The sequence below is a fragment of the Macrotis lagotis genome, chromosome X (assembly GCF_037893015.1).
Source record: "Macrotis lagotis isolate mMagLag1 chromosome X, bilby.v1.9.chrom.fasta, whole genome shotgun sequence".
Classification (NCBI taxonomy): Eukaryota; Metazoa; Chordata; class Mammalia; order Peramelemorphia; family Peramelidae; genus Macrotis; species Macrotis lagotis.
This window is the reverse complement of record NC_133666.1, coordinates 4,846,592-4,865,700: the sequence shown is the minus strand read 5'-3', so window position 1 is coordinate 4,865,700 and position 19,109 is coordinate 4,846,592. Positions and strand designations below refer to the sequence as shown.

At 45.7% G+C, this 19,109-nt stretch overlaps 1 protein-coding gene across 2 annotated transcripts in view; it reads left to right on the top strand.

Moving 5' to 3' along the window:
- Positions 1-790: 790 nt before the first annotated feature.
- ZC3H12B (zinc finger CCCH-type containing 12B) overlaps positions 791-19,109 on the top strand; it is a 29,003-nt gene continuing 10,684 nt past the window's right edge. Inside the window, exons 1-4 of one of the 2 annotated variants that reach the window (XM_074201785.1) lie at positions 791-925; positions 3,170-3,273; positions 11,211-11,974; positions 16,308-16,447. In XM_074201785.1, the coding sequence (XP_074057886.1) occupies positions 11,379-11,974; positions 16,308-16,447 (736 nt within the window). In that variant the 5' untranslated portion in view covers positions 791-925; positions 3,170-3,273; positions 11,211-11,378. The remainder of the gene's footprint in view (positions 926-3,169; positions 3,274-11,210; positions 11,975-16,307; positions 16,448-19,109) is intronic. The other variant, XM_074201784.1, reaches the window with a different exon arrangement.

The following is a 19,109-nucleotide window of genomic DNA, read 5'->3' as shown; positions in this document are numbered from 1 at the left end:
GGCTTCCCTTCTCCAAGGAGGAGGTGATGCCAGGAAAAGCGCACGAGTTGGATTGCAATGAGGGGGGGCCGTGCTAAGTCAAAGAGAGAGAAATGGGGAGGGGGAGAGGGTCAGACGGGGTTGGGGGCAGACCGAGGGGAGGTCAGGGAGGGAGCACAGGGCAGGGGGGGCGGGGGGGGCAGAGCGGGAGCACAGGGGCAGGGGGGTCAGGGAGGAAGGGGAGGCAGACCGAGGGGGGTCGGGGAGGGAGTACAGGGCAGGGGGGTCAGGGAGGAAGGGGAGGCAGACCGAGGGGGGGCAGGGGGGGCAGAGCGGGAGCACGGGGGCAGGGGGGTCGGGGGGGGCAGACCGAGGGGGGTCGGGGAGGGAGCACGGAGCAGGGGGCAGGGAGGGGGGGCAAACCGAGGGGGGTCGGGGAGGGAGTACGGGGCAGGGGGGGCAGGGAGGAAGGGGGGCAGACCGAGGGGGGTCAGGGACGGGGGGGGGGGGCAGAGCGGGAGCACGGAGCAGGGGGCAGGGATGGGGGGGACAGACCGAGGGGGGGTCGGGGAGGGAGTACAGGGCAGGGGGGTCGGGGGGGGGCAGACCGAGGGGGGTCAGGGACGGGGGGGGCAGAGCGGGAGCACGGAGCAGGGGGCAGGGATGGGGGGAGAGGGGCAGAGGAGAGATAGGGAGGGAGGAGAGGGAGGAGATGGGGGGGGGAGACGCGGAGGGAGAGGAGAAACTCCTTCGGTGAGTCATCCAAGTGGGCGTGTTCTCCCGAGAAGTAGCTTTCATAACACCTCGGGCGGCCGTCGCTAGTGGCCAGAGAACTCCGCTCGCCTCCCCAGCGGCTCTTCTGGGCGAGAGCTGCGGCGGCGGGCGGCGGGCGGCCGGCCGGCCCCGCAGCACGGAGCCCCGCTCGGCGGCCGCTCTCAGAGGCAAAGTGAGTATGCAGGTCTTGGCTGGCCTGGCGCGGCGCGGCGGCGCGGGCCCCGGGGGGCCCCCCTGGGACCCACTTCCTCGGCGGCTCGTCAGGGACTTTGGCCCGGGGAGCGTCGCGGGGAGCGTCGCGGGGAGCGTCGGGGCTGGAAGCGGCTCCGCTGGGGCAGAGTCCCCCGGGGCGCTGGACGGCTCGGAGCCCAGAAACGTGAAGGGCTGGGAAAGTTCTAGGGACGCGTGAAAAACTGGGGCAGCCCGTGGAGCGGCGGCCGGGAGGGGGAAGCCGGGCCGAGCGCGGCCGCCGGGGGCAACACGTCCGCCCGGCTGCTCCCGTGCGCTGCCCGGGCCTGGCGCGCGGCGCTGCCCTCCGACGGCATCTTGGCGCGGCCATGGAAGCTCTGCCAGCTGGGCCGGCCCCGGGCTCGGGCTGCTTTGTGTAGAGGTGAAGGAGGTCCCGGACCGGGAGAGCCCGAGGCTGGGAAGTGCTGGGCCATGGGGTCTCGGAAACCGAGCGAAAAGCCAGCAGCCCCCCTCCCCTCCTCCTCATCGCCGCAGTGCCGCTGCTGTGCCCGGGCTGACGGACGACCTGGGAGCCAGGCTCCGGCCAAAGCAGGAGGGGAAAGGGAGGCGGCGGGCAGATGCTTGGCATCTAACTGGCATCAGGATTGGGGTGCAGCACTAGCTCCAGAAGAATTCCAGGGGACAGCGAGGCGGCTAAGGCAGGCTTGGCACAGGTTCGCTGCGCGCCACGGGCTTTCTGATGGCAAAGCAGCCAAAGGGGACCTGACGCTAGGACCCCTCCCGAGCGCCCCTGCCCTTGCTTCCGCGGCGGGGTCCGAGCAAAAAGAGAGACCGGGCGCTAAGTAGGCGCGCTTGACTCTCAGCAGCCCCAACCTCTCCAGTCTGAAGGAGTGCCTCGGCTGCACGGCAGCTCGAGGGCCACCAACTTCTGCCGCTTGCCCTTTGGAGCGGGCGGGAGAAGCGCTTGGCCTTTCGGCCATGCCCGCTTGGGTGGCTTTTTACAAAGGAAGCTGCGTTTGCATGAACTAGCATTAAGGGGGACAGGGGACCAAAGGCAGAGACGAGATATCCGACGTCGGCCCCTCTGCAAGCCACCTCCACGCCCCTGCAAGGCAGGGACCACAATATCACAGCTGAAAGGGAGACGCAAATACAGGTGCGACGGGGAATATCGGACCTGCAAAGGAACTTTGGGGTCTAGCGTCAAAAGACAAGGAACTTAAGGCGACTAGGTGGCACAGTGGATAGAGCACCTGCCCTGGAGTCAGGAGGACCGCAGTTCAAAGGCCGGCTCAGACACTTAAGTTACCTAGCCGTGTGGCCTTGGGCAAGCCACTTAACCCCACTGCCTTGCAAAAACCTAAAAAAAAAAAAAAAAAAAAAAAAAAAACAAAGAAAAAGACAAGGAACTTTAGAAGACAGAAAATGGCGGTTGGAAGCAAGCTAGTGGGAGAACTAGCCGTTTGGCGGAGGTCATCTGGGTGCCGTGCACCACAACCGCCCTCCATTCATTCATTAGGTCGTTCATTCTGTTCATGTATTCATTTGATTCATTTCAAAAATTCCTTCCTTCCTTCCTCCAGGCAATAACCTCTGAAGTCTTCTGATCCTTTTCAACCCGGTTTTCTGGACCAGTCCTGACAGCAGCAACTCAGACAAACTATACACTTTCCTAATCACTAATCAGACTTCTTCTCCTTCACACACTCCCAGTTCATGGGTTTACTGCCTAGTCCCAAGTCCATCATTGCATCTCCCACCCCTACACCTTTGTCGTCTCAGCTGCCAACCTTCTCACCCTTCTCTTCTCCTTACCTCTCTGCCTAGAAAGACCCCGAGCTTCCTTCAGGAATCAGCTTATGAACAACCTCCAACATGAGGCCTCTCCCGATTCCTGCCAATTTGGGACATTCTTACCCTCTGGAAAGCAGTTACTCTACGTGTCATGCCCCCATAGATACAGATACAGACACACATACACATACATATTTTACAAACACATGTGCACACACTCTTGGCATCCACTGATCTGTGTATGGAAGCTCTAAGATAGGGACTATTTCATTTTTGCCATAAAATCCCCAGGTACTGCTATATGGTAGGTTCTGCATAAATATATATATCAAATTGGTTTATCTTGGCTAAGGAGATTGCGCATGGTGTGGACAATTCATACAACAGAAATCGTCCTTAAATCTCTTTTTTTCTTTTCTTTTTATTTGCATAGTGGTGAGAATGGGGTTACAGTGAAAGAGGTGACCTGCACTTGTGGATCAGTTCACTAATAGTTTACTATTCATGTTCCTCAGGCTCATCACTTACCTGGGCATAGTAAGTACACCCCAGATAATCTATGTGAAAAATCTTAAATTGGGCATTTGTTTAACATCTCTTGGGTAGGGAGAGTGAAGAAGCTGGTTTTGAATCTGAGCTCTTTAGCTGCCCCCCCCCAGCCCCATTCTTGTGATCCTTTACAGCTGCAAGCGTCTGGACTTTCTCTACACACTTACCTAGAAATATCCTGTCTCTATATACATTATTACTCAGCATATTTTTAAAAAGAAAAAATCGTTTTGGTACTAGCTCCTGAGCCTGTGAAATTACTCTAAATGAATATGTGGTGAATAAACTCTTTAAGAATGAAAAATTGGGGCTAGGCTAGCCTGGCCTGCAGGGCAGAGGAACAGTTCAACAAATGTTAGGGGCCCTCTCCAGTCTCAATTGTTCTTATGGGAAAATTCTTTGATGGCTCATTTTGCACTATGTGTGCCTCAGTTTCTTTAAAAGTCAGATCTGCTTTGCCTGTGTTTTGTTTGCTTTGTTTTTCTTTATAGCTTTTTTTTTTTTGACTTTTTCTTAATTACTATAGCTTGTAATGACTGTTGGAAGATTTTAGAACCCTAGATCTAAAGCTGGCAGGGACCTGAGAGGTCAATTGATCAAGGGACCTGCCTGAGGTTACTCATAAGGATCCTGAATCTACAGCTGGGAAGGGTCTCAGAGGCCAGCTAGTCAAACCTTCTTATTTTACCAATAGGGAAACTGATGCCCAATGAGGACAAATGACTTGTATGAGGATGACATTAATGACGATGACATACAACTTTGAAAGAAAACTGTTTTTTTTTTCCTCCCAAGAACCCCAGAGGATAGGAATTTGTAAATATTATTATTCCCATTTTACATAAGAAAGCAACTCCCGGAGGGGAAATGACTTGACTAAAGGTATACAGGTACTAAGTTATAGATCTGGGATTTGACCCCAGAATGACGAACTTTGAGGTCAGGGCTTTTACTACTTTGCCATGCTACTGACATAGACACTGGCACCTTCAAACCAATTCCCTCCAATCCTCCTAAACGGTCCTATGACTCAATGTGACAGCTGTATGCACTAGTCCTTCATGATATCTTTTTATGTCTTGTTAACCAATAATAATGAAAAATGACAATGCTTGACAGTATCTGTCATAAATCAAGATGCAACCCTCATTCACCTTCATATTATAGTTATTCATTTCTCTTTCCCCATAAGTCATTTGCTCCATTTGTCAATCACCCATACTAATAGTTGTATTAATAAGTATGAACTTCTGACAAAAAAATCCCCAGAGATCATGTCTTCCTCTTAATCTAAATCAAAGAGCCAGAGGAAGGTATTTAGCACTTAATTGAAGCCCTTCTAATGGAGTTATAGAACCACACGGGATGAGAAAGTGTGGAGGGGATCCCTCTCTGTTCCAGTGGATGGAGGGTCCTCATCATGAAGAGTCTGAACCCACTGACATTTCCTTATCCTCTGTGTCTAAGTTCACATCCTGATGTGTCCTGGATAGTTCATAGAGTCTAGGTCAAGAACTGGTAGGGATCTTGGAAGTCAGCTAGTCAAATTTGCTTATTTAACTGATGGGGAAACTGAGGCCCAGAGAGGGTCTTTCTTTGGCAAGAATATTTCTTTTGCTGATCCAGTCTCTTTGGACATGGTCTTGGTGAGGTACAGTGGTTAAAAGAAATACAAACAATGGTGCTCCTGATGATCACCTCTCTCAAGCTGGCTCAGGTCAGCCCCAGGTTCCAGAAACCTCATCCACTACCACACCCATTATGTAGCCTTTCCAAGTTGGTTGGGACCTCCACTGCCACAGTCTCTGAGAACCTAGGATCCCCTCCATACTTTAAGGAAGAATTGGAAGAAACTTCTAGGGGAAACTTTAATTCCAAGGCAGATCATTAATTTCTTTAGCATTCACATTCGATGAAGGAAAGGAAGTCTTCCCCTCCTTCATTCCTCATCCCCCAATAAAACTAGCATTCTAAGGAAAGGATCTTGGACTCTAAAACCTAAAATGCTAGAACTGGAAAGAACTTTAAAGGATATAATGTTGCAGGTAAAGGGCCCTTTAGAAACCATCTAGTCAAATCCTCTCCTTTTACAGATAAAGAAACTGAGGCCTAAAGAGAAGGAGAGAACTTCCCAAGGTCACATAGCAAGTTAGTTGCAAAACCACGGAAACCTGGGTCTCTCATGCTCCAGTCTGTTTCCAAAGAGTCTAAAGCCTCTTTGTTATGCTTATCACTTTCAAGACAAACAGCTACTGTAATTTTTTTAAAATATACTTGTTCAAGGCTTCTGATGATAAATCCATGGTCATCTTTTGGGTTCACATCTTGTCACTCCTTAAAATTTCAAAGATATGTGGTAGAAAATGTTCCATTACAGCTGGGAGGAAGAGCAAAGGATTTGGGGTTTTCTCTTTGGTGGGGTTTCCCCCAGGTTCAACTTTAGTATTGCATATGTCATTCTCTCAACAGACTGTTGGGCTACAAGAAGGGGTGCCACTTAGCTTTTACTCCTTAATGCAAGGGAAGACCAAGCAAAAGAGAAAGCAATTTGATTACTGTGAATATTAATAGACTGGAGGGCAGTCTCTGGGAACTAACCAGGGGCCAGCAGAGTGACTCGGTGGCTGTCACGTCTCGGGTGCACCGCCTCCCAATCCTAATGTAAATAAATAATTGGCTTTATGAGCAGTTGCTTTAGCCCTCGGTATGCAGAGCCAACCCATCAAACAGGCAGAAGTAGAGTGGCGGAGCCAGGCGTTTCCTTTGAGCTGGACTTCTGGGCCTTCTCTTCTGCCTGGCCCTCTGGGCTGAAAACCTAGGGACCCTTTCTTACAGTGGTGGCTTAAAATGATGAAAAGGTAAATACAGAGGATGACAAAGAAAAGCCTGCCATTATAACTGTCAAGATGTTTTACAGAAAAGTTTATGGACCCCAGGTTAAAAATCTCCTACTGAGAGAATGCAATGTTCCCCCACTTTAGAACACAACCCAAAGAACAGTGGGGCTGGAAGGGACTTTAGAAACATGGAACACAGATACATAGGACATTCCCGGCATCAGAACAGAGAATGTGGGATGTTCAAACCAGAAGGAATCTTAGAACACAGAATGCAGAATATCAGACCTGGAGGGGATCTCGGGAGGACATGGGCAGGACTTCAGAATACAGAACATTAAAAGTGGAGGAAGTGGGGGCGGCTAGGTGGCGCAGTGGATAGAGCACTGGCCTTGGAGTCAGGAGCCCATGGGTTCAAATCTGACCTCAGACACTTCATAATTACCTAGCCGTGTGGCCTTGGGCAAGCCACTTAACCCCATTGCCTTGCAAAATTAAAAAATAAAAAAAAATTTAAAAAAACGTAGAGGAAGAAACTTTTAAGACATCATTTGAGAGATCAGAGCTAGAAAAGATCGTAGACCACCTAGTCCTGTCTTCCATTTTCCAGATTAGGAAATTGAGGCCCAGAGAGGGGTAATAGCTCTCCCTGAGAATCATAGGCAGCAAGTATGGTAAGGCTGGGACTGAAGCCAGGCTCCCCCAACTGCCAACCCACTCTTTCCACCCCACCTCTCCTCCTTTCCGTGTAGTGACGGTTCGACCAGAGCCTATAAATGTCTAGCAAACTGAAAAGGGGAAACATGCTTCAGATTTTGAATAATCAAGATCGATGGAGAAGTGAAAGTGAAGCAGTGTCTCTGAGTGTTCGTGAATTCTTTATTAGAAACTTACAAAGTCATGTGGGGGACCCATTGGTTTCAGGGGGCATGGTATCCAGACAGAGTGAACGTCCACTCAGCTCCATAGGTAGCAATGGCATTGACTCTTTGTACCCATGGAGCGTTTCCAAAATAACTCTTCTTTACTAAAGGAGACCCACAGCTACCCTTGGAGATTCCCAGATGCTGTTGGCAGTACCACTTCCTGTTTATCCAGACTTGACTGAAATGAGGGAAAGGTAACTAGAAATCCCCAACGCATTTTGTTTGTAGAGAGAGGCTTATTTGGGGCTACCAAACTGTGGGCATGTTGGGAGGCTCAGCTGGGGAGCCTTACTGATGTGAAGGTTGGAAGGGGTAGTCAAACCAAAGCATGGGTCTTGGCAGTGACTGACTTAATAGAAATGATATAAATCAATGTGTATACATGTATATGCACACACATCTGTGACATGAAGGGCATTGTGTTGACATGTGTACTGTGTCTATGTGTATTAATGTGCTGTGTAGGTATCTCTGTGCATACACATGTGCTAGTATCATGCATGTGTGTGATATGTGTATATGTGTGTTATAGCATATACACTTGACATATATGTGTATTATACATTGTATTATGTAGATCTGTGCATAGGAATTGTGTGTGGGCAATGTGTATGGAGCATATGCGGTACATCGTTGTTGGGCCTTAATGTGCATGTTATGTGTATGTGTGTGTCCTGTATATGTATTTTTCTATATATGCTTGTGTGTCTGTAATGTGTGCTCTGTATTGATATGCATATAGTACATTCTGTGGCACACGTGTACACTGTGCTGTGTGTGCCTGTATTTCTGTGTATGTATATATGGGACATACATGTATATATGGGACATGTGTATATGTGCACATCATTACATGTGCATTGTTTTGATTTATATATATATTGCATTGTGTTGCACAGTATGCTGTATATATATATATATATATATATACATATTGTGGTTTTGTAATAGGTGCATGCATACATGTACATGTACATTGTTAATCGTATTTTGCATGTGGATGTCTGTCTTGAATGTGTTATGTACATATGTATCATTTCTACATGCATTCCAATATATGTATTACCTTGTGATGTGTGTTGATATATTTCTGATATCACACATGTGATGTGTTGTTTATATCTCTGTGTGTACATGGCATGGCATATATGTATATATCTCACATGCAAATACATACAAAAACTAATATTTTTCCTTCTAAGATTATCTTTTATTCTGGATGTATTTTCCACGGACCTACTTTTAAATACACATCATAAATAGAATGTGAGATCCTTGAGGGTGGGGATTGTCTTAGATGGTTTTTGTATCCCCAAGGCATTGCACAGTTCTGGATAAATGTCTATTGAATGAAGTACACGTGCCATCCCTACCCCTGCCCCCCCCCAACAGATGGGGTCTAGACCTGTGATTTCATTGGATGAAAGAACTCCCAGATAAGGAAGTCCTAACAATACAACACTTTGTCTTATGTTCACAGTTTGCAGTTTGGACTGGAATGATTCGATTTCATTGTTGTAAGGAATTCCTTCATAGGAAAAATCTCTTTACCTATGCACATTGGCAATGGTTGGATCTTAGAGTTGCCTTTGGAACTGAGAAGGGAAGTGACTTGGCCAGGATCACACAGCATGTAGTGGAAGCAGGACTTGAATCCACATCTTCTTGGTTCCAATGCCAGCTTCCTATCCACTATGGCAAACTGTCTCTACATCATGGGTTATTACTTTGCCTCAAAGAAAATTGTCTCTCTTTTTGTCTCCCAGAGGTTGGATACTACAGGTTTGGACCATTTCATATACTGTCAGACTTTGAAGTGGCCTTTGTTTTGCTTATCAACTTCATTTTCTTTCTTGCTTGTTCCAAGGACTGGCTCAATGGGCACAGAGAGGTAGGGAGGAATCAGTTTGGTGATGAAGGTGACATAAAAATGAAAGACGGCGATAAAAAGGAAAAGGTTTTGGAGGTGCTTTCTAGATATTGAGAAATAATCTGTTTACTCCTAGGTTAAGACAGGGTGGATACAGCATAGAATCCTTGACTATCTGAAGTCCATCCCCTCCCCATATACAGATATTCAATCTAAAAATAGATTCAATAAATAATCATCCAATCTTAGCTCAAATCTAGGAGTCAGTGGGATACAACAATAGCAGTTACTTGCATTCACGTTTAGGCTTTTAAGGTGTAGAAAGCTCCTTATATGTGTGAACTCATTTGAACCTCACCAAAACCCTGTCAGGTGTTATGCCCATTTTACAGATGACAAAAGTGAAGCATAGAAAAGTTAAATGACTTGCCTAAGATCACATGGCTAATAGCTGAGGCAGTTTTTGAATTCAGGTCTTCCTAACTCCAGGACCACATTCTACCCAACTAACTGCCTTATAATGAAAAGAGTCACAGAACCTGGATTCTAGCCCTGCCACTTACTGTATGACTGTGGACAAGTCACTCAACTTTTCTGGGTCTTCATTTCCTGATCAATAAAATGAGAGTTGAACTCAATGACCCTTAGGTCATAAGGCCCCTATAAACATTTATTAAGTGCCTACTCTCTGTGTGTAAGGCACCTGATGATGAGATGCAAAGAGAAGTACAAATTAGACCCAGCTGTCTCAAGAGTTTACAATGTAAACATGTACTTAGTTGTGGTCTTTGTCCATTTAATCTTAAACCAAAATTTTCCCTCCTGTTGATCTTTGTTCCTTTGAAAGAGGAGACCCTTTCCTCTCCTAAATTAAGAGCCACAGAGAAAGGGTTACTTTGAGTCTTGGCTTTGCTACTAGCTCAGTATTCCACCTTGGGCAAGTCACCCTTTCCAGGACTCAGTTTCTCCCTCTGTAAAATAAGGGAGTTGAAGTAATCCCCCAGATGCCTTTACAATTTGGCAGTACAGATTTTTTGTTTGTTTGAAAGCTTCTTTTCATTGTTAATATTATATAGTTTTTCAAAGTCCATTCCAAATCAGACATTTAATTTTCTAAAGTTTCTAAAGTTTCTCCTGATTCTGACGTTTTGTGTTCCAAGGAGCCACCTCTGACATGACTTATTCCAAGAGCCTTCCCAGCTCTGACATTCTGTGTTCTAAGGCCCCCTCCCAACTGTGATGTTCTAGGTTCTGAGGTTCCCTCCAGTTCCATTTTAAGTTCTAAGGTTCTCTCCAACTCTGACATTCTAGATTCTAAGGCCCTTCCCAGCTCTGACGTTCTTTGATTTTGAGGGATCTTCAGCTCAGCCTCATTAATATGAATCCCATGGGTACCTGTAATATTTTTCAAATGCAATAGTAAAACCAGTATTGGACCTTATTTAAACTTCTGCAAACTGAATTAGTTTGACTTAGTATTGATTCCTAACCAATCTTTCAAAGAGAGTTTTTCTCTTTGCTTTATCCAACAAGAGACAAAGTCTCACTTGTCACTTAACACTTATAATCTTTCTAGGAAGATATAACAAATTGTGGGACCAAGAGAGAAATGGTTTTGATTGGCAATGGTGGGACCTGGAGAAGTTTATGAATTTTCATAGACCTCCTCATCTTTTCCAAATTAGTATTGTCTCATTTTGATCTGCTCTCCCATTTTACAATTTTGGTCCATGGTTTGCTTTCTCCTTTCACTGAGCAATTGAAACCAAAAAACTCCACCCTGAATGGATGCTTGGCCTTGTCTGGAATTTCCCTATTTATGACCCTTCCAGGCTATTTCACATGGAAGCAATTCCATTGGCTTGCCGGTCTTCCCAAATGAGTTGTCTCTGGAGGAACACTGAAAGAAGGTTGTAACCTTTTGAACTCTGGACCCAGTCTTACCTAGGAGGGGCAGAAATGGTAGAAAAGGTGGAATTTCTAGAAATCTGTTCCCCTTCCCTAAAGTTGTTGTAACAAACACTTAACTTCAATGACCAATTTACTTTGTGGGTAGAAGCTCAGCATTGTTGCTACTCCCAAAATGTTTTGTGTCTAGGGTGAATGGGGAAGAAGGTCACCTGGGGCTTTGGTCTATTTTATTTTGTTTTAATTTAAGGAGGATTCCAGACAGTTTCAGCTTAGAATTCAAGAGTCCAGGGAACCATAATGTCTTAGAAGTAAGTCTGCATTCCAGGCCTTTTCCCGGAATGTAACTCAAGTTAATTGTTGCATGTGTGTGTTAATTTTTAGGAATCCTTTGGGAGAGCTGTGTACACTCAAACAGACTGAGCTGGAACAACAAATCCTTATCCATACTGCTCCAGTACTCAACCTAAAGAATGATCTTGACGATGAAGCCCAAACGTTTTGAGGAGTGAAAAGGAGGAGTTTGGTACCCCTGGCTGGCAGCTGAACGGGATGACGGTCTGGTTCCTGGTGAAGATGCTAAGAATGAAGAAGAGATCTTCCAACAAAGGGAGGAGCCCTCAGCAGGGAGCCACCAAAGACTGTAGCATCGAGTCTGAGAACTGTACCAGCTCTGAGAGCGAACCAGAGCAGCTAGGTTTGCGAAATCCCAACAACCCTCAATGGCAAGAAAGGGGACTGCCCCACAAGCCACACCGACAACTCTGCCGCTCCCCTTGTCTGGACCAACCCAGCTTCTCTCAGAGCAGCACCCTGCAGGACCCAAAGCTGGAGGAGTACAAGCAGCTCCCTGTGGACAAGGAGTATCAGGCCAAAATGGACTTTGCTTTAAAACTTGGCTATGCTAGTGAGCAGATTCAAACCGTTCTGAGCAAACTGGGCCCAGATGCCCTCATCAATGACTTATTGGCTGAACTTGTGAGGCTAGGGAACAAGAGTGAGGAAGAGGGCCACAAAAGTGGAGGAGCAGACCATGGACACGCTGCCAAGAATATGACCAGTCCAGAGCTGTCCGTGGAGGATGAGATTTCAGACAACACTGAGAACCTGAGACCTGTTGTTATAGATGGAAGTAACGTGGCCATGAGGTAATACTAACAGTTTTTCTCTCTTCTCTGAGACCAACCCAGGGTAAGGAAATGTCCACTGTTGGTCATTTATTAAGTTAAACACTCACCATGAGCCAGGCCCCATGCTAAGTGCTGGCGATATGATGAGAGCCAACAGAAAGTCCCTGTTCTCACAAGAAGCTCACAGTCTGATAAGGAAAGTCCAGGGTACTGCAAAAAGTGTACTAGACTGGGAATCAGGAACCCTAGGTTCATGTTCCAGCCCTGTTACTTGGTCAGAGTGTTTACCCTCTCTTGGCCTCAGTTCCCCCCCTCTGTAAAATGGGGCAGATAATACTTATTCTTTCATGATTTCAAGCTGAAAGTTATCTTTAGAGATCATCTAGCTTTTACCCAACCTCCCTTCATTTAGAGGAAAGTGAGGTCTAGACAAACTACAGGATGAGTGTGTGATCCCTCCATGTCCTCAAATGCTGATAGCACTTGGTCCCTTCAGAAAAACAAGTAATGGGAACTCATTCCTGGTGCCATCCACATCACTGATACAGGTTCCTTTTGGCAGGTCGTCTGAGTCTCAAATCCTCATGCTGTTGCCTCCCTTCTCCCTTTTCTCTCCTGGAAAGGGTTGCCAATTTTCCTTTCAGCCATTCTGAAATCCCCATAAGCATAGAGTGACAGAGATGGCTTTCTAGTCTCTGTTCTCTCTCTTTGTCCTCTCTGTCTCTGTCTGTCTCTCTGTTTGTCTCTGTCTCTCTGTCTCTCTGTCTCTCTCTCTCTCTCTCTCTCTCTCTCTCTTATTCTCTGCTTCTCTCTTTCCCTGTCTCTATCTCTATCTCTGTCTCTTTCTGATTCTCACTATTTGCTTATCTTTTACTCTCTCTGTCTCTGTTTCTCTGTCTCTGTCACTCTCTGATTTTCTCTCTCTTTGTCTTTCTGTCTCTTTATTTTTCTGTCTCTGTATCTTTCTGTATCTCTCTCTCCCCTCTTTCTCTTTGTCTTTCTTTCCCTCTGTGTTTCTCCATCTCTCTCTCTGTCTCTGACTCTTTGTCTCTCTCTATCATCTCTGTATCTCTGTCTCTTTGTTTCTCTCTCTCTCTCTCTCCCTCTCTCTCTCTCCAATCCCTCCAATCCCTCATGTACCCAAGACTGATCTTCTGCCACCACTTTTATCCTGTCACCCCATGTGCCACATTCTTGCGCAGGAAGCCACAAAAATGCACCATTGCCAATGAAAAGTTGTAAAGACTGTAGGACTGAAGTTGGGAGATCCTGGTTCAAATCCAGCATCTCACTCCTCCTAGCCTAGTGAACTTGGAGAAGGTCACTAATTTCTGTGACCTTCTAAGCCTCATATTTCACAGGACAGGGGAAAGGAGGGAAAGTGCTCCATAAGCAAGAAAGCACAATTAAAATTGGAACTGTTATTATTACTAGATCTCTGGCAAACTGCTATACTTGGGAGTTTCCAAGATTGTCCATAAATTGCTCCCCACCTACCCTATCCAACCTTGTGGAAAGCTTCTAAAATCTGTCACTTCATTAATGTCACAGTGATCTTGGACAAGTCCCTTAACCTCCTTAGTTCCCCTTCTGTGAAATAAGGGCTTTGAACCAGTCAGTAAGTTAGTTGGGCAGATGGTTTGTGGACGGTTTCTGTGACTGGAAAGTTCATTCCCTTGAGACCTGTCCAAACCTATGGCTGCTCAACTCTGTTCTGTTCTTATTGATGGCCATAGGCTAGGTTCCACTTCAGTGTGTCACCATGTTTGCCAGATTCATGAGAAAATGTGACCATTGAATAAGGGAAGAGTTCGACATGAAAGAGGCCCAAAGGCTAGATGAAATCTGATTAAAAAGGCTGGCCTGAAAGATGACTGAGAACCGGAGAAGGTCAGAGCTGGAAAGGATTGGATAAAAGACTATATCCAAGTAGGACAAGATTGGAGAGGCCTTAGAACACAGAAATTCAGAGCTTATTAGGCTCTTAGAGCACAGGATGCCAGAGCTGGGAGGGGCCATAGAACAAAGGATGTCAGAGGTGGAGGGACCTCAGAACACAGACACAGAGTGTCAGAGCTGGGAGGGGTATTCTAACACAGAACAACAGAGCTGGGAAGGGCCTTAAAACATGGGACATCACACTCGTGAGGGGCCTTTGAACACAGAACATCAAAGCTGGAAGGGCCCTTAGAACCCAGAATGTCAGAGCTGGTAGTGGCCTTAAAACACAGGATGTCACAGCTGGGAGGGGCCTTAGAGCTCAGAATGTCAGAGTTGCGAGGGCTCTTATACCACAGGATGTCAGAGCTGGGAGGACCCTTAGAACACAGGATGTCAGAGCTGAGATGGTCCCTAGAACATGGAATGTCAGAGCTGGGTAGGACCTTAGAATAGAGAATGTCAGAGTTCAGAGGGCCCTTAGAGAAGATCAGATCCATGACTGTCTTAAAACAGCAATTTGTACATGTTAGAATGTCCCTAAAATTACAAAATTTCAGTGCTGCCATGATCCTTAGGACACGTAATGTCAGTGAGCCAGTAAGCACCTTCAAGACTTTCCAATCCAGCTCCCTTCATTTTTATTGAAGACTGAAGGCCCAAGATCAGCAATGTTATGACTGAACATGAAACTTGTTCTCTGATGTCCCATCTGAGCTGTTTCCATTTCTGTGCCCTCAGTCTCACTGAGGATTCTGAACCATAAACAGTTGATGTGTAGAAATATGAACACAAGCATATTTAAGAAAGTTTTGTCATCAGTAGATGATAGTGTTCTCTTATCTTCTCAGATATCCCTTGTCCTTCTAGGCCACGTGCCACGTTAATGCGTTTTTCTGTTGATTGATGAATCCAGACCAAATATGCAGTCTAAATGTGCAGAAAGCTTTGTCACTTCCTGGAAGGCTGCTCTACATTTAACAGTAGAAGAGAATTTGTTCCCGTGCAACATTCCAGTCAATTGTGATTTTTGTGTTACGTGTATATATGTGTGTATATATCAGGGCATGATATCCCTTGTGTTGATTTTCACGGATTCTTGGAGACAGAGGAGATCTTAGAATCTTGAGCCTTTAATCCAAACCTAAGCCTCTCATTTCCTAGATTTGTAAACTGAGCCCCAGAGACAGAAGGTAATATGTGATCAAGGTCAGAAAACCAGTCAATGCAGGTCCAGGACTGAACCCAAGTTTCCATGACCAAAGTGCATGTATGTGACATAGTTTCTCCCCCTACCCCCACCCAATTTGTAAGATGATGGCAACTAACCAAATCCTTTTCTAATCTATGTCCTAACCTTTTCATTCTCCCAATTTCCTGTTCAACTACTAAATTCTGTCATGGCCCTCATTTTTACAAGTAACTGTAATTAACATTTTACATCTCCTTGGGTATTGAATGAACAGCATGAGTGGTTATGAAGGATTCTCAACCAGTTCTGCCAGTGATGGAGATGTAGGCCCACAGGAGGTAGTGCCATTAGTGTCCTTGAGATCTAAGGACAACTGTTGTCAATTTGAATTGACACCCAGAGTTCTCATTGTAGACTTTGAAGTAATTAACAGCAAAGTGCCAGAGGTGGAATCCAAAGGCCTGAGTCTGGTATGTAGTAGGTGCTGAATACATGTTTATTGATTGATTGAACCCTGGCCCCACTTGTCCCATCAAAACAAGAGCTAATTGATCCAAATACGGACTCCATTTGCCCCCATGTATGTTTTATTTACAAACTCTTTGTGTGGCCTGTATAACCTACGGCAAGACATTAGGTACCAGCCTAAATGGATGAAAGTATTCCTCATCCAGGAATTCCCTTTCCCATTGAAACCTAGGCGCTTTTCCTTACATACATAATCGAAATCTCTTTTTATACAGTGGTATGTTACATGTAATATATAAAATGTATTATATAGCATTTTATATAATATATAATTAAATGTGATAAAATAGATATTCTGTAATATCTATAGCTATAGATATTCTTTTTCCCTTTTACAAAAATATACCATTTTAGAAGGTATTTTGACCAATAAGACGGTCCCTGGCCTATTTATCTCACAGGACCATTAGAGGAATCCGAGGAGATAATGGAGGAAAAAGGGCTTTGTAACTGACAGCAACCGATAAATCTACCAATTAATTGAAGAGGCATTGGATTTAATTAAAAACAAAATCAAGCTAAGCTCTTGTTCTCCTACCTGCCTTCCCCCACCTCACCCTGGTATTTTTCTTTCCCCGACACAGAAACCTAGCTGGGCTTATAAACCTTTGTAACTAAGAAAGACCGAGATCTGTGTATCCATTTGCAAATTGCTGTCCTTTCTCTTTCATATGACTTTCCAAATTCTTTCAGTCATGGGAACAAAGAAGGCTTCTCCTGCAGAGGAATACAATTAGCTGTGGACTGGTTTCTGGAGAAAGGCCATAAAGACATTACGGTATTTGTACCTGCATGGCGGAAGGAGCAGTCTCGCCCTGATGCACCTATTACAGGTAATGCATCGAAAAGACATTTCTTGCCAGCTTATGGCCAAGCTGGCTTCAATGGCTGGGAAAATGGGTTGTAGGGAACATAGATCAGGCTGCTTCCAGGTCCCATTCCCACAAGAGCTTGAGACAGGGAGCAGGCCCACAAAGGAAGAGGGATCACAGAAGTCTCACTTCAGGCCTAAACGTCTGTTTTTGTCAGCTCTGATCCCTCATGACAGCTCACTGAGGGATCCAGGTGGCCCAAGTAATATTCTGCCTATTTTATAGTCATGGAAGTTGAGGTTCACAAAGAGAAGGGAAAACATGTGCTGGAGAGCAAATGGATTTTGCCATTTCCAGCTTACTTTGATATATGTACTTTCATTAGTTAATGAAAAGCCCCCCCTAAGGTGGGAAGTTCGAGTTTGATTGTTGTCATTTAACAGAAAAGGAGTCTAAGGTTCAGAGGGTTAGGGAAACTGATCTAGGTCATGCAGCTGACAATGGCAGAACTCCATTTGTACCCAGACTCTCACTCTTGGCCTCATGTTCTTCCCATTATGACACCATGGAAGGAGTGACCCTGTACCCCAGAAAGATCAAGGGAGTGAAAGCCCAAAACTATTGGTTCAGATTGTCCCTGAAATACCTGCCATCAGGATGGTCTTGGCAAATCACTCCACTTCCCCCAACCTCAATTTTGTCCTATATAAAATCAGAGGGAACCAGGGTGGGGAGGGGGTGGGAAGGAGGTGTGCAGGGTTTCATTAGATGGCCTAAGGTCACTTCTAGCTCCACTTAGGATCCCATCTAAATGTGTCACTTTGGGTACATCACTCCCCCTCTCTGAACCTCAATTTCCTCATGTATTAATAAAAGGATTGAACTAGGCAGCCTTTAAAATCCCTTTCATTTTTAAATTTCTAGCATTGTTCTGAGGTTCCTCAAAGTTGTAACATTCTGGGTTCCAAGAACCCTCCCAGCCTAGGTAGTGTGTGTTTTAAGGTCTCTCCCAGCTCTAAGATCTTGTGCTCTTAAGCCCCTCCCAGGTCTGACATTCTTTGTTCTAAGACCTCTCCCAGCTCTGACAATCTGTTCTAAAGTCTTTTTCAACTGTCATCTTGTGTTCTGAGACCCTTCTTAGCTCTGATGTTCTCTGAGTCCTCTAACTTCTGCCATTCTCTGGTCCCTTCTAATTCTCATTCTATTTCCTGTGTTCTAAGACCCTCCGAACTCTGTTCTAAGGCCCTACCCAACACTTCTATATTTGGTACCTCACCAGGTGGGCAGGGTTGGTCCCCTTTGTTTCAGTTCAGAATGTTGAGACTTGAGCTAGTGAGCTCTGCACCAGCTAATAGACACAAGTCTACTTTTAAGTGTTTAGAACCATGAAATGTAACAACTGAAAGGGCCCTTAAGAAAATGTCAGAGCTGGGAGGGCCCTTAGAACACAGGATGTCAGAGCTGGGAGGGGCTTTCGAAGACAGAATGCCAGAGCTTTGAGGGCCCTTAGAACAGAGAACTTCAGAGCTAGGAGGGGCCTTAGGATATAGAATATCAGACCTAGGAGACACCTTAGAAAAGAAACCATCAGAGTTGAGAGGGGTGTTAAAACACAGAATGTTAGACCTCAGAGGGGAATTAGAACATAGAATGTCAGAGATGGCAGGAGCCTTAGAATGAAGAATCTTAGAGCATATAAAATCAAAGGTAGGAGGTTTCTTAGAACACAGAATGTTAGAGCTGCAGAGGCCTTAGAACACAGGATGTCAGAGCTGTGAAAGACCTTACAAGACAGGCTTTCAGAATTGGGTGGAAACTTAGAAGAGAGAATGCCAGGCACCTTAGAGATCATCTCGTCCCAACCCTTTATTTTCCAGGAGAGGAAGCTGAGGCCCAAAGACAAAAAAAAAAGACCTGGCAGTAAAAAATTAGTAAGTGCCAGAGCCAGGACCTGAATTCAGGGTTCATGACTCTCAGGGCAGCGCTACTTTCCGTACTCAATTTAGCACCTATTGAAATCAGTGTATATATAGTCTGATAGTCTGTTTCCTAGTAGCTGGGGAGGGGGGGGGTTGGATGATCACAACTGTTCTGCTGATCAGAGAATCAGAGACTTTGGCCTTGAAGGAGCTGAGCTTGACTCCCTGGATGGGAATGGGGCACAGCTGCTTGTAGTGGTTCTAGGTTGTGCTGACAAGAACATTGCCAACAGCCCCAGCTCCCTCCCCTCTGGTGTCTTCTCATTTACAAAAGTCCTTCCCCAAGCACTCTCCCTGGGCCATAGGTGCACCAAGGGATATTATGCATCACAGCCAGTGGCTTCGGAGAGACAGATGGAGACAAAGAGACAGACACAGAGACAGACAGAAAGGGGAGAGAGACAGAGACAGAGAGACAGAGACTTAATTATTGTTCAAAGATAAACGGTCCATAAGGGGGCATGGGCAGCATTTGAACTCAGATCTCTGGACTGCTTTTGCCACTAACATATATTACTTCAATGTTTCAGGGACTCATTCTTTCCTTACTTAGTCTCTCCACCAATGCAGACTTCAGCCCATCTCTGCCTTACAGTTAATTCCCTGAGTTTCTATAACTAAAACTGCTCTTGACTGACGGCCAGCCTTCTGTTGGCAAACGTCTCCTTGTTTAGTGACTATGTTCCTTCTATGGTATATTCAAT